The 25017-nt window shown below is 49.7% G+C and overlaps 9 protein-coding genes across 9 annotated transcripts; 5 read left to right on the top strand and 4 right to left on the bottom strand.

Annotated features, from left to right (window-relative positions):
- Positions 1-2180: 2180 nt before the first annotated feature.
- On the top strand, positions 2181-2480 carry J3458_015433 (uncharacterized protein; the record flags this gene model as incomplete). The annotated part of the gene is made up of 1 exon (XM_066120763.1): positions 2181-2480. One exon carries the CDS (start codon positions 2181-2183, stop codon positions 2478-2480), a length of 300 nt encoding a protein of 99 aa, XP_065974091.1.
- Positions 2481-3542: 1062 nt separating this feature from the next.
- J3458_015434 (uncharacterized protein) lies at positions 3543-4840 on the bottom strand (the record flags this gene model as incomplete). Its single annotated transcript, XM_007814764.2, has 2 exons — positions 3543-4738; positions 4797-4840. 2 exons carry the CDS (start codon positions 4838-4840, stop codon positions 3991-3993), a joined length of 792 nt encoding a protein of 263 aa, XP_007812955.2. The 3' UTR covers positions 3543-3990.
- A 617-nt stretch (positions 4841-5457) lies between these two features.
- J3458_015435 (uncharacterized protein) lies at positions 5458-6207 on the bottom strand (the record flags this gene model as incomplete). The annotated part of the gene is made up of 2 exons (XM_066120764.1): positions 5458-6042; positions 6109-6207. 2 exons carry the CDS (start codon positions 6205-6207, stop codon positions 5509-5511), a joined length of 633 nt encoding a protein of 210 aa, XP_065974092.1. The 3' UTR covers positions 5458-5508.
- Positions 6208-9029: 2822 nt separating this feature from the next.
- J3458_015436 (uncharacterized protein) lies at positions 9030-11643 on the bottom strand (the record flags this gene model as incomplete). Its single annotated transcript, XM_066120765.1, has 5 exons — positions 10958-11643; positions 10693-10893; positions 10349-10619; positions 9268-10277; positions 9030-9213 (listed from the first exon to the last, which is right to left on the bottom strand). The coding sequence occupies exons 1-5, from the start codon at positions 11278-11280 to the stop codon at positions 9030-9032; spliced, it is 1989 nt and encodes a 662-aa protein (XP_065974093.1). The 5' UTR covers positions 11281-11643.
- A 328-nt stretch (positions 11644-11971) lies between these two features.
- J3458_015437 (uncharacterized protein) lies at positions 11972-13555 on the top strand (the record flags this gene model as incomplete). The annotated part of the gene is made up of 3 exons (XM_007814762.2): positions 11972-12195; positions 12252-12592; positions 12655-13555. Exons 1-3 carry the CDS (start codon positions 11983-11985, stop codon positions 13553-13555), a joined length of 1455 nt encoding a protein of 484 aa, XP_007812953.1. The 5' UTR covers positions 11972-11982.
- A 518-nt stretch (positions 13556-14073) lies between these two features.
- J3458_015438 (uncharacterized protein) lies at positions 14074-15560 on the bottom strand (the record flags this gene model as incomplete). Its single annotated transcript, XM_066120766.1, has 5 exons — positions 15519-15560; positions 15401-15442; positions 15231-15345; positions 14553-15166; positions 14074-14487 (listed from the first exon to the last, which is right to left on the bottom strand). Exons 1-5 carry the CDS (start codon positions 15552-15554, stop codon positions 14074-14076), a joined length of 1221 nt encoding a protein of 406 aa, XP_065974094.1. The 5' UTR covers positions 15555-15560.
- A 2737-nt stretch (positions 15561-18297) lies between these two features.
- On the top strand, positions 18298-18633 carry J3458_015439 (uncharacterized protein; the record flags this gene model as incomplete). The annotated part of the gene is made up of 2 exons (XM_007814760.2): positions 18298-18536; positions 18594-18633. The coding sequence occupies 2 exons, from the start codon at positions 18298-18300 to the stop codon at positions 18631-18633; spliced, it is 279 nt and encodes a 92-aa protein (XP_007812951.2).
- A 252-nt stretch (positions 18634-18885) lies between these two features.
- J3458_015440 (uncharacterized protein) lies at positions 18886-19251 on the top strand (the record flags this gene model as incomplete). The annotated part of the gene is made up of 1 exon (XM_066120767.1): positions 18886-19251. The coding sequence occupies one exon, from the start codon at positions 18886-18888 to the stop codon at positions 19249-19251; it is 366 nt and encodes a 121-aa protein (XP_065974095.1).
- A 4149-nt stretch (positions 19252-23400) lies between these two features.
- J3458_015441 (uncharacterized protein) lies at positions 23401-25017 on the top strand (the record flags this gene model as incomplete). The annotated part of the gene is made up of 4 exons (XM_007814759.2): positions 23401-23520; positions 23587-23849; positions 23905-24176; positions 24232-25017. 4 exons carry the CDS (start codon positions 23401-23403, stop codon positions 24918-24920), a joined length of 1344 nt encoding a protein of 447 aa, XP_007812950.2. The 3' UTR covers positions 24921-25017.

Below are 25017 nucleotides of genomic sequence, written 5' to 3' on the forward strand. Positions count from 1 at the left end.
CCATTTTGCAAGCTCGCGTAGCGTCCCAAAGAACCCCCCGGCTGCAAGCGTGGGAACTTTTCCCCCTCTTGTCTTTGCAAGTCACCTTCAGGTGTGTCATGGATGCGGTGTGGTTCTGGTATTCGCCCTCCGATTGGTGATGGCCGGACTCGAAGTGGGATTTAACATACGGTACTCCGCAACTCAGATTGTGCACTGTGAGACTAGGCGTAATTAGAAAGGTAGTTAGTTCAGTCAGTTTGCGCTGAAAGAGTTGTTCGCCCTAGATGACCTTGCATTATTATAACAATACCCAGGAACGGCCACGTAATAAGTTCTGGAACCTCACATACATTGCTACGTTCAACCATTCCGATCTTAGCATTATCTCTGGCAACAGTATGTAGCATTCATTGTTCAAGAAGGCCATCTAGACTCGGACGATATTCCGAAGGAGACCACAGGGCCCGATACGCTGTACCAGTGTGCCATCGGCTCCCTCCTAGCATCGCAGGTTTAATCACAAGGCTGCCTTGCCACGGGACCTCCACAGACCCCCTTTCTTGCAAGCGAGTCGCTAGGGAAGATCTAGAAGTCGACAAGATTTGGATGATTACCCCAAAATACACACACATTCTTTTGCTCTCAAAGGGTCCATGCATGCATACTCCGTACAGTCCTGCAAATGGTCATGGGGGTACAAGAAAAATGAAGGGCTGCGGTGGCTGTCATTAAGGTTATTCGGCCTCCTACCAAAACGGCCCTGGGTGGCGTTACCGGGATACTGGGTTGGTGGGATATCCGGCTCGGCCAGGCGCCGCAGTGGACACAGCAAGCCTGGCCAACTTGCTGCAGAAGTACCAGACTGACACACCAGACAGGAGAACCAAAAGGATTAGGTTGTTCAGAGGGTCGGAAAGAGTCTGGTCTGGTTGCTGGGCATCGGCTTGGCGCCCTCAACGGCAACACCCATCCACTGAAGACGGTACCGGTTTGCCACAAGTCCCACCAGACGAGGTGTGTTGGCCTTATGGCTTGATACTCGACATCTAGTATTCACTCGCAGCGATCCGGAGTCTGTTGAGGGCCAGAGCGTCGTCGTGGCTTGTCCAGTGCCCGTGTCTACAAAACTCCAAACACTCGAATTGTACGCCAAAACCGCAAATACCGACTACAACATGTTAAAGAACCCCGCTCTCAAGAATCAGCATCACCACTCACCCAACTGGGCCTACCCACCCGACGCATGATGTTTTCGCTGCGGACTCAGGGGTGTCTTGATAAATCCACCAGGTCGACGCAGCCTTGTTCCTAGCCTCTAGGTGGCCATGCCAAGTGTCCAACACAGTGTTTAATCCCTGGTCGCCAAGAGAGTCACTGTCTACTACAGTAGTTACCAGACTCTTCCAAGGATCCAGCGGGTGGAAGAATCTCGGCCAGTTGCTCTGTTGCACACTGGTGAGTCAACATTCGAGATGACAAATTAAACAACAGACCATTCCAAATGGAGCAGAACACCTCTCTAGTAATACCAATGTCTCCAATTTCCGCTGGAGATGCATTGCCCGGGCCGCCATGTCGCAGGCTCGAGCCGAATGGGGCTCTTGACAAGATGTACTGAGACCAGTTTGATTCCGCGCCATATCGACTGGTCGCATGCGTTTTCGAAAGAGGACTGGCATGGCTAGCATCATCATCATTACGATCACAGAAACGGTTCGCCAGATGCCATACTGGAAAACTGATGTGCCCACACCCGCTTCAAGGCATATCGCCCGACGCCAGGTTCGGGCATCCTGTCCAGCGAACTTTTTCTATTTTATGGAGTCTTTTACTTTTAGTTTTGTATTTTTTTTTTTTTTTTTTGAGCTGATTGACCAAGAACGGAGAAATTGGACGGATAGTCTCGATAATAGACGCCCTTTACAAGACATACTATCATTACTGCTGACGCAGTCACCTGGCGCGGTACTGGATAGGAATCCTCGCGGGGCAGTAATCAAAAGTTCTTCTCTTAGTCAGAAGTCTAGTCGGGCAGATAGAAGTTGCATGTAGAGCCGACATGTTTCTATGCCGTCAGTTTCCTGTAGTGTGCCACTCAAGTGATTGCACACGCTCCGGCTCATTGCTCACAACAGCCCCCATATTGCGCTGCGTCTGTGACCCCTTTTCGGTGAAGAACGGGGTACCTCTTTCGGTCGATGCAGGTCGTAAGTTACTTGTTTGCCTCGATCAAAGTTTCTCTCCGACGAGATGTGCCTACAAAACCATATCATCACAATCATCCTACGGGGGGTGGGATTCTCCAAGTGGATTGGGTTATTCACCCTGGTCCAGGAACCTTTGAATCTCTTGGCTGCAGCAGGGCCCGTCAGACAGGGCTTTGGCTTATCCAACGGGGAATACGGGGATTATTCCATTATACAATGGCTTTTTGGAATTCGTTGGCAACTTTAGTGGCCAACACGATTCTTTCTGCGCCAAGCCAACGTGGTCGGTAGTACGTTGGACATGTAGACTCGCTTCTGGGTAATGAACCGAGCTTATAGTGTTCCCACGGACAGTAATCTATGCATGCAGTAGACACAGATTTGTGTTCATTCATACCGCAAACTTACTGTTATTAGCCATTGCTTGTCAGGGAGTATCAAGTCCGAATTGCCGCTCAATGTTGGCCTTGACCCTCACAGGAGTTGGTGCAGGCTTTAGCAGACTCCAAAGTCCTCACTTGGGCAAGGCGCAACATAACTCGTCCGGCTGGTGACTCCGTGTTTTCTCATCGGTTAAAGAAGGTAAATGGGCGATGAAGCTTAGTCGTTCATCATGTAATTCGTGACACTTCCACGTACTATTGGCAGGGTTGCAGATAGCGAGTGAGACTGGCCGAACTTGGGGTGTACCACTTCCAAGGGCATTCAACAGAGTCAACGTTGACATGTTTTCGAATCATGGCAATGTTTTTCAGACACGCCCAACAACTGTGCAATACTGGTAGAATAGGAACGCTTGCGCACACAGCTCGTCTACGAGCAGACTGGGAGAGGTTCCACGACGCCTGGGTCCACAAACTCATTTCTAACGCTCGTCTTTATTTCAATAGATGTGATGAGCGACAATCACACCCTGACAGGACCTTGGCTACTCTCTCTTGGCACGGAAATTATCTTGGTAGCACCCGATATTGCTCTTTTTGGCTTGGGGAATATTGTTCCCCATGGGCACGATTTCTCCAACCCGATAACCGCCCCATGGCAACCCACATCAACGGGGTCAATTACCGGCGCAACCCGGTCTTGTGCAAGATCTTGGTGGAGATTCGGGTGTCTCCAAGTCGTAAACCCCACTGGCAAAAGTACTGAGACTGCTTGCTCAACGTACGGAGTCTACCGACTTTGGGCTGTCATGGGTCTTGTCATAGTCCAAGGATGCGGAATACTCTTTCTGGCTTGAACCGAGGCACTGCCCAGCCCCTCCCCGGGGTTGCTTTAGCAGCAGGCTTCCGCACCAAGAAGCAAATCGTAGCATCTTTGGCTTGTAAAGAAAGCATGACGCATATGCAGCGACTGATCTCTAGGGCAAAGAAGCATAAGCCTTGAAAGGCGTCTAATGGTTCCATCGTTCCAGGACGACTCACACTTTCCGACAAGCTTATGAGCAGTCAAGATTGCTCGAATGAACAGAACTGCGCACCGATCCAAGAGGCTGGGAGCACCATCTACATCACGGGAAGTCTATACTGGCACTTTCCGCATTCCCCATAGCCATACATGGCGTAGATTGTGAAATGGCTTGCTCGAGATCAAAAGGACACGGCCGTCGCATGGGGCATAACCTAAAGGCGGCAACCTGTTGCAACCTGGCCTCACTTTCTGTACAGTAGTGAACGCTCTGCCAAGAATGATCCAGAAGAGCATTGAGCAGTAGGTCAAACGTGCGAGAAAGTAACCAGGTTTTTATAATAATGTACTTTAATATCGACCTTGGCGAAGGTTCGCTGCAACAAGGACGTGATCACCTGAGCTGGTTGACCCAATCCCGTCCATCGACAAGCCCAGCGGCAATCAGGAGCTGCCCAGTGTAGTAAAATATCCAAACGATGTGCTGCATCAATGCTCGGTATCCTGAGTCCTTGGGCATCAAAAACTCATCTGTAGCAAGGACGCTATCCGAAATCGCGAACAGAACGGCCCCCAAAACCACCTGGTCATTGTCAACGGTGAGGACAGAGAGCACCATGATCAAGATAATAGCTGAGTATAATGCGACGGGTATTTGCAGAGATTTCGAAACGTTGGGCATCAGTGTGAAGCTCATGATTGGCGCAAGCAGCAGCATTCCTCCAGCTAGACCCAGGCGCTGCATGTCATGCAAGACAAAGTCGATACCATTGCCAATGCCCGCAAAGAGCGAGACATAAAACAGATGGGCAACAAGAAAGCTGGCTAGTCCTCGAAAAAATGCTTCATCACCTGGCCAGGCAAGAAAAGCATCGCCTAGTGACCCGAGTACGAGGGCCGGGACCAGTTGCCAATGCCGGCTTTGCGTCCCGACAAATAGGGCGAGGAGCGCGGTAGCTGTTGTTTTGAAGGCCATACGCGAGTGCGATGGCTCAGACCGGAGATAGATGCTGTAAAGGGCAGATGACCCTAGAGACATGGCCAACACAGCATTGCCAATGGTTGGTGCAGTAGTTGCAGCCATTGCCATACCGACTTCCGAGATGCTTGAGAAGGGTCTGGGGCGATTTGTCCAGCTCTGGCTGTGTAATGAGAGTGAGTGACCCGGGTACTCTAGAAGGGCGCATATCCCAGACTTACTAGAGGGAAGAGAACTGAGGCAGGTTGGATACTTGGCATAACATGGAGCCAGAATTGCCGCTGGATCTTGTTCTCAAGGGCTCTTTCACGTGGTTGTGGATATCGTGAGAGTCCACCTCGGTTCATCCTCTCTCATACGCGAGCTGCCAGTGCAAGCCACAGTAGGTCAAACAGCGTCTTTAATACCTACAGTCTGTGGCAGAATATATTTGCCCTCCAAGAAGTATGTACTAATATACTATAGCATATTATAGCATAAAGCGCGATGGCCAGATACTTGATCTGGTCACATACTTTTTGCCTCCCACTGTACATGCTACGGGTTGATTGCCTTGGCTTTGAACCCCGGCGCCCGCTTAGAATTGAGCTGGGGTCTAGTCTCATAGGGAAATTCATGGCTATTGATGCTTGCTTGAAGACTTCTCCGCCCAACAAACCCTTGGACCAAACAAACGTACTACCAAATGGACCAATAATTGCACCGAACAATGGAAGCGCAACCAGGTAGTCCGGCTAGCAATCAAATGACCTATACTCAAAATTCTACAACTCTTAGCGGGCAAATTACACCAGACAGTTTATGTACGAGATGGCCACAAAGTCAACAACCGGTGGTGAAGAACTATGTGATTCCCAAAGGCCGAAATAAAGAGTATAGGTCCTGCGGCAAGTAAATCCTGTTCTATCAAGTCCATCTTTAAGAGATAAAAAATCACACGGTAGAGTTCGCTTTCACAGCTGGATACGATTTATCCGATGCAGTCTCCGCATCATGTAGGAAGGACCGAGAAGCGCCAGCTTTAATCGTTGTGGTGAGGCCGTCGGGTAGTGACTCGTTCGATAACTGCCTACCGTGATTACTGGAGACAGGCTCGGAGCTGATCTGAACATCATGACGCTGATAAATCCGCAACGAGATGCCGTGTCCTTTTGTAATCTCCTCCTGGCTCCCTGCCAAGTCAATGTCATTGGTATCGCCATGTCTGATGTAGCTGCGATTTGGGATGCGGCCATGAGCTTGGCCGTGAGGTCGTGAAGCTGAACTGGGTTGACCGCTTCGGTTCTTGGACGAGTACTCGCTATTGTCGAATGATCGTAGATGGAAAAGACGTCGGAAGACAGTCCATGTAAGTGGAAGATTGGCCACGATGATGGCCGTGGAAGACTCCCGAACGTACCAAAACGTCCATGCGGATCCAAATGGCTCATTAAAGCTATAAAATTTGTTAAGAATAGCCGACAGAATCTACCAGACAAAGAGTGTTAGCCAAGAACGGGCAGCCTTTTAGAAATGCCCGAGGGTCCTGCGTACCGTAAAGCCACCAAGTGCAAAAACGCCAACCAAGATCAGTTTCTTCTTCAACTTGAGCCGTGATTGTAAGAAGATAGGCATCGGTATGAGAATTATCATGATGTCGGATGAAATATTCAGCACAGCGTTGGTTATAAGATGGTTTGTCGCTGCAGAGCATTGTACTGAAAGTATGTGGTTACTATGACTTGGTGCCAGCATGACGAGAATCGGAACAAAGACTCACTGGAATCGGGAGGCACTGCCCAATATTGTTGGAAGGGACGACACCACACAGCGAGATACAATATCTCCATCAACACGAAGCCGAAGGCGACATAGCATGCCACCATCTTAACCACTAGGTTGCCCTTCAAACTCAATCTATGATGAGAGTTAGCTACACTGCAAATGGCGTAATCCATCACCGGGATGCCAGACGCGTGTAGAGCCAGAACCTACGTTAAACGATGATACATCAATAGCAGACAAGCCTTGACCAACCAAATGGTCACGCACTGCATCTGCTCTGCTAAAAGCACCATCTTGGACCCGAACTCCCGTTGCCTGATATCTTCTGGTGATAGAGATGCTGGGTGGCTGGGATCGATCAGGTTACTATTCGTAGTTGCTACGATGTTCGTCGCGATAATTAGGACCGTATCAGTGCACTTGATTAATATCCAGAAAACATCAGCTACAGCATCAGCTTATTGCAGCACGTGCAACAAGTGAAACGTACCATGGCCACGACCATCAGGTAGTCGTCTACTTTGAGCTTTTTCACGGAGCCCCTCAGCAGGACCTGTGACGCCCTAGATGGCCTGTTAGAACAACAGTTGACAGGCTTGACAGTAGAGAGATCAAACAAAACCAACATTCTGGTGGCCACGACCAACCACGTCAGCCCATACCAGGACCATGATTCCGCCGCAAGACTCGACATGATGCTGGTTTGAGACGCATCTACGTCTTTCGAGTTCATAGGGGTTACCCAAAGAGTTCCTAAACTAGAATTTAGAACAGAGATTTGGCCCTAGATGGGCATATATGAAGAAACGCAGCAACCAACATAGTGGGTTGTGCGACATTAAGCCGCCAGCAATAAAGTAACTACTTGACGTGATGCCAAGGGCTTCCCACCTGAGTCCAGGGGGGAAGAACGAGGGCCCACGAGGACGACGATCTTGGAACTGTTTCTTGGTCGTTTCGGGACTGATTTTGGACCCATGGTTCTGGTGAACCGAGGTCTCTTCACAGTCTAGCGCCGTGAAGATTTTAGCCGAAGCCACTTGAGCATGGCTGCTGCGCAATCAACACCCAGTCTCCTCTGTATAAACCCAGGAGTAGTTGGCAGTACGGACAATTCGGTATCAATTGACTACTACTACAACAAACACCAGCAATATTAGGCAGAGCTACCCCGGATCCACGAAGGCGCAAGTGACCCATTTCCCCCTTGGATCGCACCGGAAGGCCCTGCGTCCCGTGTCCCGCCGTCCCGCGATTCACGATGGTGTTGTTCATGAAGCAAACCCACATGCCACCAGACTTCTGCACGAGGCCCTGGAAGCAGCTGGTGGAATCCTGGCGGGTTACTGCGGCGAAACACGATATTTGTCCTTAGCTGGCGGTGTCATTTTTTCCAACGTCTTGGTAATCCTCCATGTAGGCCTGTTTATCGCACGATTGCCCGGGTAGCCAATTTCGTGCTGCAAACTAGTTGACCTGTATCACAGTGGCTGTGGCTGAGAGAAACTACCAGCCTGGCATGTATTGCGACAGTCGTCGAGCCATGTCAGCGGGGCGAGCGATATGCTGTCCGCTGCGCCGGCAGGGACCAACCGGTGCAGCGAACAGGCCAGCAGGGGGTTCGGTGGCTTCAACGAAAGACATTGGCTTGTAGACGACGCCAGCTCCTTTCAGCCAGGCCTTCAGGGATTGCGCAAGAAGTCAACTGGTCATGGTTGGTTGTGAAGAGCCGGGGTGAGAGCGGATGGGCGAACCTCGACCACGAACTACGGAGTAGGTGCTGTTTATGGAGCAGTTATACCTGCCATTCATTAACACGTCAACCATGTCCAATAGATCGAGTTCGGCCGGCGCAACATGTTGGCATGAGACACCTTGACCATCAGAGGCAGAACTAGGTAACTGCATGCTAAACCATGTGAGGTGCATCAATCAAATGGTTTCAAACGCTAACCAAGGATGTAAACAGGCGTCCGGTATCAAGAACAGATGGAGAGGAACAGCTTTGGAGTACTCCGTAGTTAAAGAGTAATCACCTAAATGTCGCCGTCTATATAAATACATACAAATGCAATAACACTAGTAAAAAATTTAGATCTAAGCTAAAATGCTGTAACGGCGCCTTATCAACTGTCCGCTAATCCAGAATGGCCATTTGACACCTGTCAGCATGCTAAATACTTGCGGAATATTCGGAACGACTGAGGATGCGTCGAGCGGGAGAAAGCCCCGGAGGAAGCCACATTCTACGACTACAATCCAATTGTATATTGTACAAAGAGACATCCAAAGAAGCCACTTTCCGTTGACCTTGGTCATTAGTTCAAATCGAAAGTGGAGTTTGCCAATGTTCATCCAAAATCGCTCACATTGGCCGCCACAAGGAGGACTGGTTGGCTGGCAAGCTGGGTTCTAGAAAATGTGCTGGTTCAGCAAGTTGTCCGCGAAAGTCCAGTCCCAGATTTCTGGTTCTGGAGCCCTAATAGCGTTCTTTGACTCCTCCACAAGTTATGACCTCCAACTTGCCCCTTGGAGCCAACACCCTGTCCAAATCAGCCACCGACGCCCGAGTCACTTAGCCGGACCTGGCACGCGAACGACCGGATCAATAGATGCTGGCAAAGGAGCATAATATTGGCCCGTGATTGGAAAAGTGGCCACACAGCTGCGGGCGAAAATCACCATTCAGTTCAGCCTCTGAGCCGCCCTTGGCGAAGTCCACGGTAGACTTGGCTCAATTGTCCCCAGCCATCAATAATGGGGTAAAAGCCGGCAACGAGCATGGTCCCCCAGACCCAAACGATTGATACAAGTACCCATGCTACAAAGAACGACTGGCTAAAAACGTAGTTTGCCGCATACATTGGCAAAGGCCTAAAATGGTCCAGTGTTAGTCAATGTCATGAGGCACAGGTATTTACGACTTACCAGAGAACCCAGTGTCCTAGAAATGTTGCTAAGCTCCAGACTGCTGCAATGGTTCCCCAACGTTTCAGCTTGGCCTTGTCGGCGGCATAGCTCTGAATGTATTCATCGTGTGTCTTCGGTTCTTTTTTGTCCGACTCTGATGCCTCAGCTACACTTGCAGATGAGGTATTAAAGGCCAGTCTTTCGTTCCGAAAGAAAGCCCAATCAAAATTGTCTGGCCTTATGATTGTAACAACGACCGAGTACAAGGCTGGACTGAAGGCAGAGGCGACTGTTCCATAGACGCAAGGTAACGTCTGCCCTGTTGTGGCGACACTGATTTCTCCGTAAAGGGCTGCCGCTGAACCTAGCCACACGCCGATGCCAGTTGCCATTCCTAATATTGGCGAACTTACAGCAGCCAGCTTGGATTGACGTTTCCACAGAATTGTGAATACAGTTGGGATGATGCCGGGGCAGGTCAATACACCAAGCATGTAAAGAGTCCAGCCAAGATCCACATTGCCATAATGCAGTGCTGTCGAGAAAGCCGCCGAGAAGATGCCAAACGCAACAACGCCTATATGAGTCCATCGGATGGCATCGCTGTCTCTGGCATCTTTATTGAAGTATTGCCGATATATGTCGAAACTGATGATGGAGGACACTGAGATAACTTGGGCACTGATTGTTGATGTAACCGCCATGAAGGTAATCAACACCACTGCAACGGCACCACCCTTGCCAGCGATAGCGACGGCGGCATACGGAAGAACTAGGCCGTTGGAGACTTCTGTAGGTGACAAGCGTCGAGGGAACGTTGGAAAACGCTCTGTGCCCTCCAAGCTCAGTGCTGCGAAACTCATGATGGTCCCGAGACACCACGGGATGGCAAAGTATGCGATTCCACCGACGATGTACCCAGGTACCACGGCGTGAGGCGCAGCACTAAATGCCTTTGCAAAGAAGCCCGTGTCCATGATGACAAGCCCAAAGTTGGCCAGGATATGGATTATACCAAATAGAATAGCCTGTCGTGTCCCGCCGGTTAGTGACATTGCAATCCATACCTTGTCGTCGTCGCCGCCTCCAGTGAACTTACCCCTTTGCTTGTCATGGTAAGATATGAACCGTCTCGATTACCGTCAACGGGATGGATTTGGCCAGCCTTGGCGATGATATCGAACAGATCTTGTGGACTCCCAATCTCAGGCACCAAAAATACCTTGATTGTGAAGAAACAAACAATTACTGTGATGACAAACGTGTGGAAATAATCGGTTAAAAAGGTTGCCTTGATGCCTCCAACAAAGGTGTATAACACAACCCCAACGGGCAATAGAAACGTAGCAGCAATAATATGCATTCCGGTACTACCCAATCAGAGTGTTAGAGCTTTAAATCTACAAGTCCAAGGGTGGTACAGTTTGAACATGTACCACTTACAGAGCGGAAATGGCGGCACTGGCGCCAAGAAGCATATTTGCTACAGCGATGATGTTGTTGATCAAGCACAGCACAATCCAGACCACATGACCCTGTGTGCCATATCTGATTCTGACAATTTCTAACAATGTATGAGCTTCCGGAACTCGGAGCTTGCAGGCGATGCCGAGCAAGGAGAAGAATACAATCATTGGTGAGCAGCTATAGAGTTGTGAGCCTAACGACGACTGTGCAACTTTAGGCCATCTCTAAAAGCAAAACTCACCCTGCGGCAAACCAAAATGGACCGGCGACGCCAAAGTTGTAGCCCACAAGAGTGCTCCCAAGCATCGCGGTACTCCATAGCCAAGACGAAATTACAGCTGATGCTGTTAGTCCTGTGCCAACTCTCCGATTGGCCGTCATGAACATTTCTGTTTTATTGTTGTCTTCCCCTGCAGTCTGCTTCAATACACGGGTTATTGCCATCATGATGAGTGCGATCAAAAAGCCAATCACAATGACGATAACATACCCAGCAGATTGTGGTAAGGGCGGCTCAACGGTGCTGCCGCTATCACCGACGCCATTTCTCCTTAAAGGAAGCATAATTTTACGGCTTCCAAGCGGAATGAAGAGATGAGAAAGCCGGAAAAAAAGCCTGTAGATTTGCTACAGCGGCGCTCGATCGATAGATGGCAGGGCCGTGAGTGTCTTGAGAGATGTGAAGCGACGGATGGATCTACCCTACCGCGGAATGGGCATCGGACCCCGTCTGTCAGTTGCCAACGGGATACATTGTTATATATTCTCGTTTCCTCTCTTTACTAGTGATACACTGACGTTACAAGTCGTACTCTCCCCGCATTGCCTCTCCTCTTAATTGCGCAATATCGGCAGTTGAGGCATAAGACTCATTGTTTCAGCCGTGACTGAGTTGCCGAGACTAAGAGCCATGGGCTACGAATAACCATCTTGATAACAGACTAGTTTGTAGAAATAACATTTAGAGCAGACCTGGCTACGTATTCTTGGCAAATGTATGGAGGTAAATGCCGTGATTTGATCAAAAGTGCCGAATGATTGGCCAGGACTGCTTGATCTCAAGTGCAATGACATGGTAGTCGTGATCGATGGCGCAATCTGGTTGTACAACAACGTGATGCAAGTGATCGGACATGGCGCGACTTGGACGGCGCGGCCCAAAGAAAGTATAGAAAAAATATCGAATTCTATTTAAAAACCAGACTGCATGACCACTCGATCTACAGCTCCAAGTAATTGCTAACCACGGCAACGCATCGTCGCAATATGGCAGACTTGAATGGGGGATCGACTAGCTCACCAAAGAGGAAACTCATTATAAATGCGTTTGTGGAGTCTTGCAGTGGCCATCAATCTCCCGGGCTGTGGCAACACCCAGAGGATAAATCGTCAAACTTCAACAATGTGTCCCATTGGGTTGAACTCGCGAAGCTCCTCGAAAAGGGCAAGTTCCATGGTATATTCATAGCCGACGTATTGGTGGGTTTCTTCCATATTTTCTTCCTCTTCTTGCCCGCTAACTGTTTCTCCGTCAGGGATCCTACGACGTATACAAAGGTCCAAAGAATCCCGACCCTGCGGTCGTGTCCGGAGCTCAATGGCCTGTTAATGAGCCAATCGCGGTTGTTCCTGCCATGGCAGCGGCAACAAAAAACATTGGCTTTGGGGTAACCGTAGCTACTACCTATGAACAACCCTATCACCTGGCCAGGCGCTTAAGCACAGTTGATCATCTCACTGGTGGACGCCTGGGATGGAACATTGTGACCGGCTACCTCGATTCTGCGGCTCGAAACCTAGGATTCACGGAACAGCCGCCGCATGATGAGCGATACGCCATAGCAGAAGAATATGTCGATGTAACCTATAAACTCTGGTGCGTTAATGCCAACCCCAAAAATTGCTAAAAAGAGCATCGCCAGTGCTAATTATATCCAGGCAAGCCTCATGGCGGGACGATGCAGTGAAGCTCGACCCCAAAACCAGAGTATACACTGATCCATCACTGGTCCGAACAATCAACCATGCGGGCAAATACTTCACCGTACCGGGACCGCATATCTGCCAGCCATCGCCTCAGCGGACGCCCTTGATCCTGCAGGCAGGAACGTCAAGTGCTGGCAAGGCCTTTGCTGCCAAGAATGCAGAAGCAATATTCGTTGCCGGCCACAGCCCTTCGACAATCGCCAAGAACATTGCGGATATTCGACAGCAGGCTCAGACGCAGTTCAACCGTGACCCCAGCTCCATTAAATTCTTGACACTGTTCTGTCCGGTGCTCGGAAAGACGCAAGAAGAGGCTGAAGCCAAGTACCGTGAGTATCTGAGCTACGGCTCAGAGGACGGTGCGTTGGCGCTCTTTGGCGGCTGGACTGGAATTGACCTCGCCAAATATGGAGATGACGAGGAGCTGCGACATGTCGAGTCGAATGCTATTCGCTCGGCGGTCGACGCATGGTCCAAATCAACGCCAGAAGTTCCCAAATGGACCAAGCACACCGTTGCAAATCACATCAAAATAGGCGGACTCGGTGCCACGGTAGTTGGCACACCCGACAAGGTTGCAGACGAGATGGAGAGATGGGTGGCTGAAGCCGACGTAGACGGATTTAACTTGGCTTATGCCATTCTTCCGGGGTCATTTGAAGATGTAATTGAGCTTCTCCTGCCGGTTCTGCGTCAACGGGGCTTATTTTGGGATGACTACGCAGTGGAGGGAGGCACTTACCGAGAGAATCTGTACGGGAAGCCTGGACAAAAGATTCCCAGGGAGGATCATCCGGCTAGCAAGTACCACTGGAAATCCGGGCATCAGCCGGCTCTTATATCGCAAAACTAGGTGGAATTAGCATTCTTGGCAGCAAAAAACATCCATCTCTGAGGAGACAGGGTTATGCGATTGCTGTGCAAAAGCAGGATGCCAGGCATTGGAAACAAACCTTGATATCTGTCACATGCAGCCTGATAAGACTCAAGTCACCATGGGCTTCTTCGAACGCCTTGTATTGTCTTTGTCAGGTTCCGTTCGAGTTCAAGGGCTATAGTTGGCCTCCGAGTTCATGTGTAGTGTGGCATATGCTGTGTTATTTGCTGTGTGCAGTGATGAACTGTTATTTACTCATGGTTTTCGGGGTACCCTAAGCCCTTTTTATATCGAGCGGCATCGGCCAATATATCCCAAGAAAGTGCATATTCTGATAATTAAAAATATATAAGGCTTCGCCCGAATGACTGAAATGAAGGCACTTTTCCGCAGCAAAACAAATCCCGGTTCTATCCATATATTTACTGCATCGTCCACAGGGCCGGGACCTCTGTGCACAAATAATGCCTCGGCGTTGTCTAAATGTTCTTGGACTAATAGAGGTAGAGTTGTAGTCCTACCATGCTCGCTAAAATGATGTATATATGAGAAACGATGACCTTGCCGGCGGCGTTGTCCTTCTTTGGAGCGGATTCATTCGTATTGGTATTATTTGTGCCAACCGGGGTGGCAGAAGTCGTTTTGTTGGTTGTCTGCTCTGTCGACGTCGCCGACGTTGTGGTAGTAGATGTTGGTGCCTGCGTAGTCGAGCTCGCAGCCTTGCCAAACGGAGCAACGATACATTGCTTCATCAATTCGTTGTCGGTCCAAGCATCACCGGATTTAGAGGGCGTGAGGGTAAGCACATACGTGCCGTCGAATCCGCCTGCCCCCCAGCCAACAAACCCTACGAGAACGTCATCATTCTTGGCAATGAACTCGTTTTGCTCACAGAATTTAGTCATGCACTTTCGACTTGTTAGCATTGCCGCCTGCAAGCAGTGAGGTGGTCTGTTTGGCCGTGGCTACTTACGGATTGGTCCATTGATGCACCAGACTCCGACACGAGACCGAGGCGTTTGTTCTTACGCAACCACTCTGCAACGGTCTTGAAGCCTGCCACATTGTTGGTGGTACACTTGGCATAGGTGCCGGAGTTGTTGATGTCCAAGTATTTGTGCAGATCAAGCAACAAGTTGTCTGTCGAACCGTCAGGATTCGTAATTTCGGCAAGGGCCTCGGCACTTCCAGTAGACACGAATGTCTCGGCGCTTGCGAAGTTGGTTCCGGGGAGGAGGATGATTTGCGACTTGGCACCGGCTTTTCGGATTGCGGTGACGGCAGCCTGGCAGCTCTTGGCCCAAATCTTGATATCCAGATCGTGAGGCTCATTCATGAGACCGAAGATAATTTTGTCGTTTTTCGCATAGTAAGTCGCGAGCTGCTTCCACAACCCGGCGAAAACCTCGTCAGTCGGGCCCCCTTGGCCGATAATTCCACCGTCGTATCGCGCAAAGTTATGGAGATCAAGCATGCAGAATGCACCGGTGTCCAGACAAGCCTGAACTAATTTGTCAAAATTGCCAAAATTGATCTTGTCCAACCCGCCGGAGGGCTGACCCGCCGTGATATACTGCCAGGTCATGGCTTAAGTCGCCAATGAATTAGCAAAGCAAGGGCGAAGAGATGAACCAATGCACGGGACACTTACAGAGTCGAAACGTGTTCATGCCATCGTCGTCCACAAAGTGCTTCATCTGACCAGCAGAGTCGGCGCCGCCCAATGATGCAAGGGGCACTTGGACGTGGTCGCCGGGACATGAGCCCTGTCCTCCACGGTCAATAATGAGCCCCTGTCATCGTCCACTCGTGTTGCCTTACATCAATGTCGCAGCCAAAGTCTATACCAGCCATAGCAGCCCCCTGATCTTGTAGGTTAGTTGAGAAACGTCGATTGTCAAGTCAACACTTGCTGTAGCTCACAGAGGGTGAAACATACCAAGTACTTCAACTTGCCCATGACTCCCGCAGACATGGCCAACAGGCCGGTGAGCCATGCGCGAGTGTGCATCCTTTAACCGCCAACCAAGTCACGCGAATCCAAGATCGACGAGTGAAGGTGACGCAACCCAATGAGTGACAGCTCGTGGCAGCTCGGCGACAGCTAATCGCTGATGATGCTGGGCAACCCGCTCGCGGAGGTTTGGGCTAGTGACGTAAACCTGAAGCAAAGCGTTTTGGCGCAGGTCAAAGGTCTATTCGCATCGTCGGAAACTACACGAAACAATCAAAAGCGAGACAAAGGCCAATAACGAGTGGATGGGCGAAATCAAACTCAAGGACGATTGCAAGGATTCAAGAAAAGGGGTTGAGAGCTCATTTATTAACTAAAAAGTAACTGAAAGCACGGAGTCGACGGATTGCCCTCGTGTTTTTTTTAAATTAGTGCGTCGACCTCCGTATTTTATAAATAACCCGACTCTACGAGTGTCTCTCTTGGACCCATTGAACCCGTCTGACAGCTAGTGCTTGGCAACGGCGATGGTAGCAGGCTGTCAAATGAGTGCCAATCAAGAACCAACGCCACGTCGGATGGTGGGCCAATCCATCAATGTACCAAGAAGAACTGCCTCGGAATGTCCTCAGTATTCCGAGTAAACAAAGCAAATCATTACCGTTTGACGTTTCAGTAAAGAAAAAATGGCTGTGGCTAGGTCAAAATTCCAGAGTTGCCGACCCGGGCTCCGTACGTTCCTGCGAAACAACGCAACGTGAGACTCGACGCTGATTCATTCCAGGGGTACATGCTGATTCAGACCCCAATATTGAGTCCCTGTAATGGCTGGAACAGGAAGCGCCGAGAAGGGGATGCAAAGATTGCGCTTTAGTATGAGAACGATCCCTAGAGAGTGATTTCTAACGCCTAGCCTGCGCCATCGACGAAGCAGTTGCGACGAAGCAGTTGGACTGATGTCAAAGGATGGAGCAACAAACGTACGTAATAAATGCCTGATGAAAATAACGCTCGGCGCGAGACTCCATTCACACGAGGCAATGGCCACCAGGTGGAGCCTTGGGATGCTTACGGGGCGAAATTACTCGTATTAAACGGTGATACTAGTGCTCAGAGATACACTACTCCGTACCTGGGTACTTTCGGAAACGAGTATTGAGACGAAAAGAGGTGAGGACCATGTTGCTTTCCTACCGCAGTCACAGGAAGCTGAAAAAAAATCGAGGCATTCTGCGTCGTCATACAGCCAATTAGCTGTCGGGGCACTGTCAGTCGCCAAGTACTCCAAAGCTGGGCACTCAGCAATGCTACTAGCTGTGCAGAAAGGCTGCGATGACATGGCCTGAGCAACCAGACGACGAGAACATCCGACTCTGACTGGAGCTTGGACACTTGGCAGAGTCCTGGTTCGTGGACGGGGGCTGGCAGAAGAAAGATCTGGGCAGTGTCCCTGTCTTGCGGGAACGAACCGCGTCGAAGTGGCGTTTAGGCTGGAGACACTAGAGACTTGGACCTCTCAGCCACGAATACATATATGTAACGTATCCGGGCGTTCAGGAGCCGCTGTGCTGTAACTAGGGCAGGACCCCTAGACGATCTGTTTAGCTCCATGATGCTAGGTGAGCAGTTGAGCATGCGACCGAAACACCACCACGAGGGGCAGGGACAAGGAACAGACAGTCAATGTCGGGCTGGCGTAGTTTCCTGCTGTTTGCATGGTGGTTGCCGTATCACCCGATTACATCAATGTAACTAATTGGCATGCCATCCATCGAAAGGAACCGGGCTGTCGGCTGGTCCTACGAAACTTGAACGGGACACGTCAAACCAACATTGAGAATACATAGGTACCTATGTTGGTGGTGACACCGACCGTGGTGCTGTCTGCCTGCCTGTGTGGCGTCGGGCGTCCCAACTTTCATGTTTGCAAGGCATTGACCGACATTGGTCACGCAAAACAACACTCGAGTGTCATGATTCTTGACATGGCGATATTTGGTGCCGCGCAGTCTGGCCTGATCGGTGCTGCTGCTGAGCTGATGATGGCGGCGAACAAACACGTTTCAACGCCGCCTCGGACTATTTTCATCTCAAAGAGCGACTTGACTGTTTTAGAGCTGGTGTTGCACCATCCCCAGCCTACGCAGATGAACAACCAGAGGCACACCCACCTGCCGACTTCGATACTACAACAGCCTTTACGCATTTATCGTTGGAGAAGCACATTTCAGGAAGAAAACTCACAGTTGATACCTGTCTCGCCCACTTGAGACTCCTCCACGCCATCCACAACTTGAAGGAGGAAGTGGGCTACTCTGACGGTCTTTTCGGCTTGTACGACAATTTCGCGGACGATGTTGCTGCTGTACTAGACTTGGATGCCATCCTTGCTATGAAGGGAATCGTGATTGAAGATGCGAAAAAATTAAAGCTTGCTCTGAACAAGATCCGTGAAAAGAGATGGTCAATGATTGTCGCTCGTGCAGTTGATCGAAATGAGACCTGGTGGATGGTCTTTCGAGGCCAAAATTATCTCACAGAGGACATGATGCGCGAACCTGCATCAGAATTGTACTCCAACTTTCCGATACTATGTAAAGACCCTCGAGGACTTGGACAAGACATGCCTCCGCCTCTAGGTATGCGCACTCGACGTGGGATCCAAAAGTTGGGGCTAACTGTGAAGTTGCCAAGACGTGCTCATGGTATTTCATTCCCATATGCTCAACTTCATCCATTTCTGGATGGTTCCATTAGCAGTTAAATGAAGGACCTGTGGCAAGAGGGTGTGCTCTGGCCTCTTGCCAATGAGGCAATCGACACAAACTTCGACTACTCCGTCTCTGAAGGTCGCCAAAACCGTTGGATGCAGGCAACCGGTCGATGCTGGGCCATTGCCGACGATCCCGTGGTCAAGATCATCAAGTGCCCTCACTGCAAGTCTCCCAACCATATTCCGTGGACAACCTGGGGAGACGAAGAAAAGACCAACAGGGAAGATGGGTTTGTCGCACACGGGCACCTGATTAGATATCGCAGTCAAAACTAATATTCGCTCAGATTATCCGGTCTTGTTGGTAGTGGGATATGGGGACGGTAAGTTGGGACATCAATATGCTGCTTGCCATGGCTATATTGCAAAGAGGCCTTGTCTATTCGTAAGTTTGTGCATGACGCGGCATTGCATCTTACCAGGTCAGTACCAATGCCTGGGACAATCCTCGATCCGCAAAAGGGCATGCCAGAGCCTTAATCGTGCGGGCCTCAGGAAAGTGTGAATCCAAGAACGTTGATCCAGCTCGACTTGCGAATCAAAATCCAAGATATCTTCAAGTCTCACAGAGACCCAACGATGGAGACGGTCAAACCTCTTGTCGAAGGAGTATTGCGTGACCCGGACCGACACTGTCGCATAGACTCATTGCCCCCCGGTTCGAGGCTTCTGACCGAGATTCCTCCAACGTCTCAAACCCGCGTTCAGAAGATGATCAGTCAATACTGGAAGAATTTCTCGGCATTCGCCTTGGACTTGTGCGGAGCCGTGATGCGCCAGGGCCTTTTTGTCGACAAGATGGTCAAGCTGGATTGGCTTCACAGCCCCTCGGCACGAGATACAATGGCGCGACTTATCACAAAATACCATAATTGCATGAAGTTGATGGAGCTTCATCCAAAACAAGTTGCTGTCTCTACGCTGGATGTTGACCTTGCCTGGTAAACACGTCAGCTCATCCCTCCTTACTATTCCGACACGACAAGCGCTACATCCAAGTTCATTGACCATCATGACAAAGTTGATGAAGTCAAGCTCAGTGAAGTATTCGAATAGACATCCAAAACGTATCGGAGTTACTTCATGAATTGTACAGCGAATGCACTTGTTGGTACTGCGAAGGTATGTCCGTTCACACTCCAGTCCCAGCTTTTATATGTATCAATTGTGCCCATACTGACTCTTCTTTTGGTCTAGCCACCCGTGCACCGCACGCGTCCTCCAGCTTCTGGCGCTCACTTTTTAGAACCTCGAGTGGTGATAAAGTTGCAGAAGGATTTCACCAATCTGGAAGAGCCGGACGCTGTCCACCGGATAACTCTGCTCACAACGCAGTTCGTTCCGTGGAATGGTCTACAAAGATGGCCTGGGCCAACCTTTGCCTTCATCAACAATACTTCCTTGAGAAAAACTACCAAAAGGCTGTGGAACGCGCCCAGAAAAGGGCCGTGAGCTTCCTCCGCCCAAGGACTATTATGACCATTGGGGCTATTCATATTTCAGTACGTGTCACAACCCCTCTTCATCTTTCAGTAAGCGACAATGCTCTTGAAATGCTAAACGGAATTCAGTGTATTCCCCTGCAGTGTATCCGCTGTATCTAGCACCGGGGATGGGAACCAGGCTATGTCCACACAGGTGCCGGTGCTTGGGGACTGTGTGCCGCTGGAAGCTGCGGTAGAGGAGGCATAGCGGCCGGACAGTGTGGGAATGCTGTTTGGGGGGGAGCGGTGGTAGAGCAGTATGTCCTGTCCATGGTATATCTTCCAATGTTTTTTTACTAATAGTGGTTACCAGAGCTGCGGATCTGGAACTGGAGGCTGCGGTACTGGTTATCCATTGCGCATCAGTTACTCTCACTGAATTCTTTGCAATATTCAAGGCCCAATCGCGAAGTCCTCGTCCTCTTTTAGTTGCAACGCTGCTTCTTTAAAGTGTTTGTGCTGTTCAACCTAGCGCATAGACACCTTGAAATCATGGTATTTGGCACAGCAGGATGGGTTTCTTTCATGGCATTACACAAGTATTTGACCAATTGGCACAAGTAGCGACATCACCAGTGGAGCGCATTGCAGAGTCCGTTGAGGAGATTGAGCAAAGATTTCGCGAGAAAGCTGCAAAGGCTGTAGAGAAGAGAGCCAAAGCGTGCGCGGTTAGGTAACTAACACGGCCGAGAGTATGAGCCGTGAGCTAGAAGAGCTCGGCCCCAATTTCGATGAAAAGCTTCAAAAGGTTATTGACTAGGTTATCTAGTTTGCTTCATCTGCTGCCGAAAAGGCACAGACATCACCGAGGCAGCAGTCAATGCTGCTGGGGAGATCGCCGTCAAGTAGACCACACACTTAAACAGCGGCTATCAATACTTCAAGGAGTTGATAGAGAAGCACGGAAAGAGAATTGCTTTGGGTGTTTAACTCTGCTCTCGCATTCTGCCAGGTCTAACATCTGCCCTTTCTATATAGTTGGAAGCCCAGAGCAACACCAATCCGTGCCGTGATGAGGAAGCACGAACTCTTTGAACTCTGGCCTCCATGCGAGGAATCTTGCTCGAATTCCTGGACAACAAGGATGACTCACCAGCTTGCTGCACTTGCCCGGCATGTTTGAGCCCGAAAGGGCCAGCACCAGACCAAAATCAGGTAACATAGCCCGGCTTACTTGGTACAGTGATATACGGAGTGATCTACGGACGAACTTGGTGGACAACAGCGCGTCCAGATCAGTGTGATATTTTTGGTCTCTGCAGGCTTCGTTGGCACCATTGCTATGATCAGCGCAGTAGACAAGCATGCGAAGCCGTATAAGCCCCGTCCCCCTAGACAGCCCCTTCGTGACCAGCCCCTACAGATAGATGCAACATTAATGAAGAACATTTGATGAACTTGGGTCGCATATGCTACCTCTATCAATAGGGAATGGCCTGGTGTTTGCAGAAACTAAGAGGGTGTCTCGTGACAGCTAAAGTTCAGGGAGGATGATGGCGTATGGAGAGCTGTAAATGCGTGAACACAGCCATACAAGGGACTCACAAGGTCTGGTTAGGGAGAAGGGGTGATAGTAGGAGGAGTTTTGTGGTGTGATATAGGTGAGAAGTCTCACTAAGAGCCATCAGCCACCATAGTTTGAAGACGTTGATGAGTCACTCGTTTCAATTGCCAGATGGGATAGTAGCGCCGCAACGGTTCCTTCTAATACCTGTCGTCGCAATGGCGCAAAGGTCATGAGTGCGTAACACTTGATAACATGAAGCCTTTGCACTACCCTTTGAACTTTGGTTGTATCAAAACCTCGGGGTTGCCACTGGCAGATTCGCACAACTTGGCTACTCGTTCAGATGGAAGATGGTCATAAGACCGGTCTCTTAGATGTTAGCCCATTAGAACAATTAGAGCATCAAGAAGAGCACCGGGAAATGGCTGCGGCCGTAAAGGCGTCAATACAAGTTTTGTCCATGTTGAACGCGCAGTGAAATATAGTGCTTCCAGAATCTTCCGTCTACCACCGTGGATGCTTGTGAATTCTTGCCTAAACTAATGGCATTCAATAAAGGGTCAATTGCGTGCCACCATACCAAGTGTTGATTTCCTGCGACTGTTTGCCAACACCACAATATGTACAATACACCCGCTCGGCCATTCCGCCGCATGGAGTCTAGTGGATCTTATTCGCTCTGCAACACCACCCTACAGGCGGGTGGCCGATGACCAAATATATGTCAACTAGCAAAGGTTCATTCTCAAGAACGATCATTGCGAAAGAACAGGAATAGCGAATACCGTAGTTGCTAGCTTCATTCTCTTCTTCTCTTCTTCTTCTTCTTCTTATCTTTTCTTTTCTCGCATTGGTAGTTATATTAAGCACCAATCCGAAATGTCAACGGTACTATATCTATTATAGGGCAGGAACATGTCGAATCGGATGGGCGGGATCGACAACACATAGACTTCATACAGGCCCACTTTCCCTTGTCAGATAGCTCGCTTCGCTATTGGTCTTTAACGCACAATCGCCTGATTGTCTTGACTCGAGTGCTAGGCAAGATGAACGTGCATTTCAGGTTCGTGTAGAACGCTGGTTACCCGGGGGGAAGGCGGAAATTAACCTTTGCTATCATCATCGCAAGAGGGATCAATTCATGCTTTACAAAGCTGTGCATCCCTCCAGCTTGTACTCTGTGATTATATTTCCTTTTAAAGTCGAGCTGCTCTGGATAGACGTTCGGCCATAAACGGCCCAATATGCGCGCTGTCGGGAAAATTGGAGGCGCATCCCCTGGGACCCAGCCAGGCGATATGGCAATCGAGGGACGAACAAGGGGTACAGATTGGCTTGTCAGGGCTATTCGGGCAATTGGGGTTAGGTTAGTAACAGGACAAGTTTGTACAAACCAGCGTTAAGGCACCAAGAATTGTCAGTCATGAAAAGCTTTCACTTGGTATGATGCCGCGAATATTTGTTCAAGACCGCCCGGCAGGCTGTCTACAGCTAGGAAACCCACGGCCGCCGTTGTGCTCCCATAGTCATTCCATCTCCCAATAAGCACCAGACTTCTTACTCGTATGGCTTGGTTCTCAAATTGACAAGTTCACTAGCGCGAGCGCAATTACGCACCAAGTGGCTCAGTCATTGACCCCAATCCATAGCTCATGAGATGCCGGGATAACAAGACTTGGCTACTGGGACTCTGGCATAGCATAACCAATCACCACACCAGCGGACACGTTTAAAAAATTCTCAAATGCAGGTACGGAGTGGTACGTACATACATACGTACATATCTCTCTTGGGGAAAACCGCGCCTTTGCCAAGAACCAGGGCAGATCCTGGCAATCAATTTTCATGCGCCGGGTCCTCAACAATAACTTCGGCATCCCGCTGAAAACCTTCCTTGCATGACAAAATGTTGCAATGGCAAATTAAATTACATTGTGTTACGCGTACCCCAGCTCGAGTAACCAGCAATTTCTGCTCTGGGGCGCCAGGTTGTATATAATACATAGGCTCTTATATATATACATATACTTGGTTCTAAATGTGCCTGACTGCAATCTTGACAAAGTTGTCGGGTCATCTCTTCGGTCCAACCAAGACAAGATGCGCCCTGTAACCGCTTGGCTACTTGCCATTCACTTTACAGCCTCAGCGGCTGAACAGTTTCGTGTCAAGAAGACCTACGGTGTCGACAACTTCTTTGACTCGTTCGACTTTCGCACCGTACGACCCCATGCATATCCATCTTCGACCGGTAAATGACTTCTTTGGCTAATGGATGGTTGATAGACCGGTGGTAATCCAAATCAGAATGACGACAATTGGTCGTGGGTGAAGTACCAAGATTTACCAAATGCACAGAAAAAGGGTCTAGCCAAGGTCAAAGACGGCGAAATCTACCTGGGCATTGATCATACCAGGGTTCTGAATAAGACGTCTGCCGAGGGACGCGACAGTCTCCGGGTCGTTTCGAAAGAGGCATTCAGGTACGGGTTAGTTATTACTCGTTTTACTCATTTGCCGGAGCTCGTTTGCGGAGGCTGGCCAGCATAGTAAGTGATTTACGATACGAGCCGCATTACAATGCAATAGTAACCATTTTGGCAGCTGGACTCTCGGTGTAGGAGAATGGCCCAAGGCTGGTGAAATCGACATGTATGAAGGCTGGAACCTGGACGTACACAATAAGCCGGCTATACACGTCGGTCCAGCGGCCGAATTTGGGTCATGCACCATTGAACAGGACGATCAATCCGCAGAGGTCATCTCCGGAAATTGCGACAATACCTTCGCCGATAATAAAGTTCAGTGGCCAGGCCAAGGTTGCCAGTCTAGAGAGACAAAAGACACCATTTGGGCTTCCCCAGAGGGAGGAATCCGTAAGTCGTCAACGCCTCCATCTTGTGGTGAGACACGTGCTTACATATATATCAGAGGCCCTGGAGTGGACCAAAGATTACATTAAGCTGTTTACCTGGCCGCATGGCAAGGAGCCCGAGAACCTGGACGACGATGAGCTCGATACTTCGTCGTGGGGCAAGCCGACCGTTCAGATACGCGCCTCGAAATGCGACATTGACGGCATCTTCCAAAAGCAGCAACTCATGTTCACTCTTCCGGTTTGCGGAAACCCACCTGGGAGTGATCAATTTTGGAAGGAGCTAGATGGAGGCAGTGGTAAAACATGCGACAAAGTCACCAGAGAGCCGACATGCATCGACTTTGTTGCCAAGAATCCTCACGCCTTCAAGAATTTTTACTTTCAAATCAAGGACATCCGGTACTTTGAACAAAGGCTCATCAAGCCAACGAACAACACAAGTATGGCGACATCGACGTCGACAAGGTCAATGAACCGCACGAGGACTGTAACGTCCTTGACAACGACAATGTCAATGAACCACACCACGCCCTTGACAGCTACAATGTCAAAGAACCAGACTAGCTTGGTAGCGCCCTCCGCGGTGTCTCTGTCAAAGTACCAGACTCGAATTACCACGGCTACTGCGCCAGGAATCCAAGACGGCCAAAAGGATACCCAAGAGGCTGCAACGGTCACATCGACAGCCTCAATGTCTCGCGTCTCATGTAAACATAAAAGACATGGTTTGCGACACATCTAATAGCTGTTAATCTGCAATTACTTCGAGGTCTGATAGCTCCTGTCTGAGTAGAAAGCACGTGTTCTTGGGAGTGGGACTACATTTCGTATTATTCTAG

This window comes from Metarhizium acridum (genome assembly GCF_019434415.1).
Source record: "Metarhizium acridum strain ARSEF 324 chromosome Unknown scaffold_356, whole genome shotgun sequence".
NCBI lineage: Eukaryota > Fungi > Ascomycota > Sordariomycetes > Hypocreales > Clavicipitaceae > Metarhizium > Metarhizium acridum.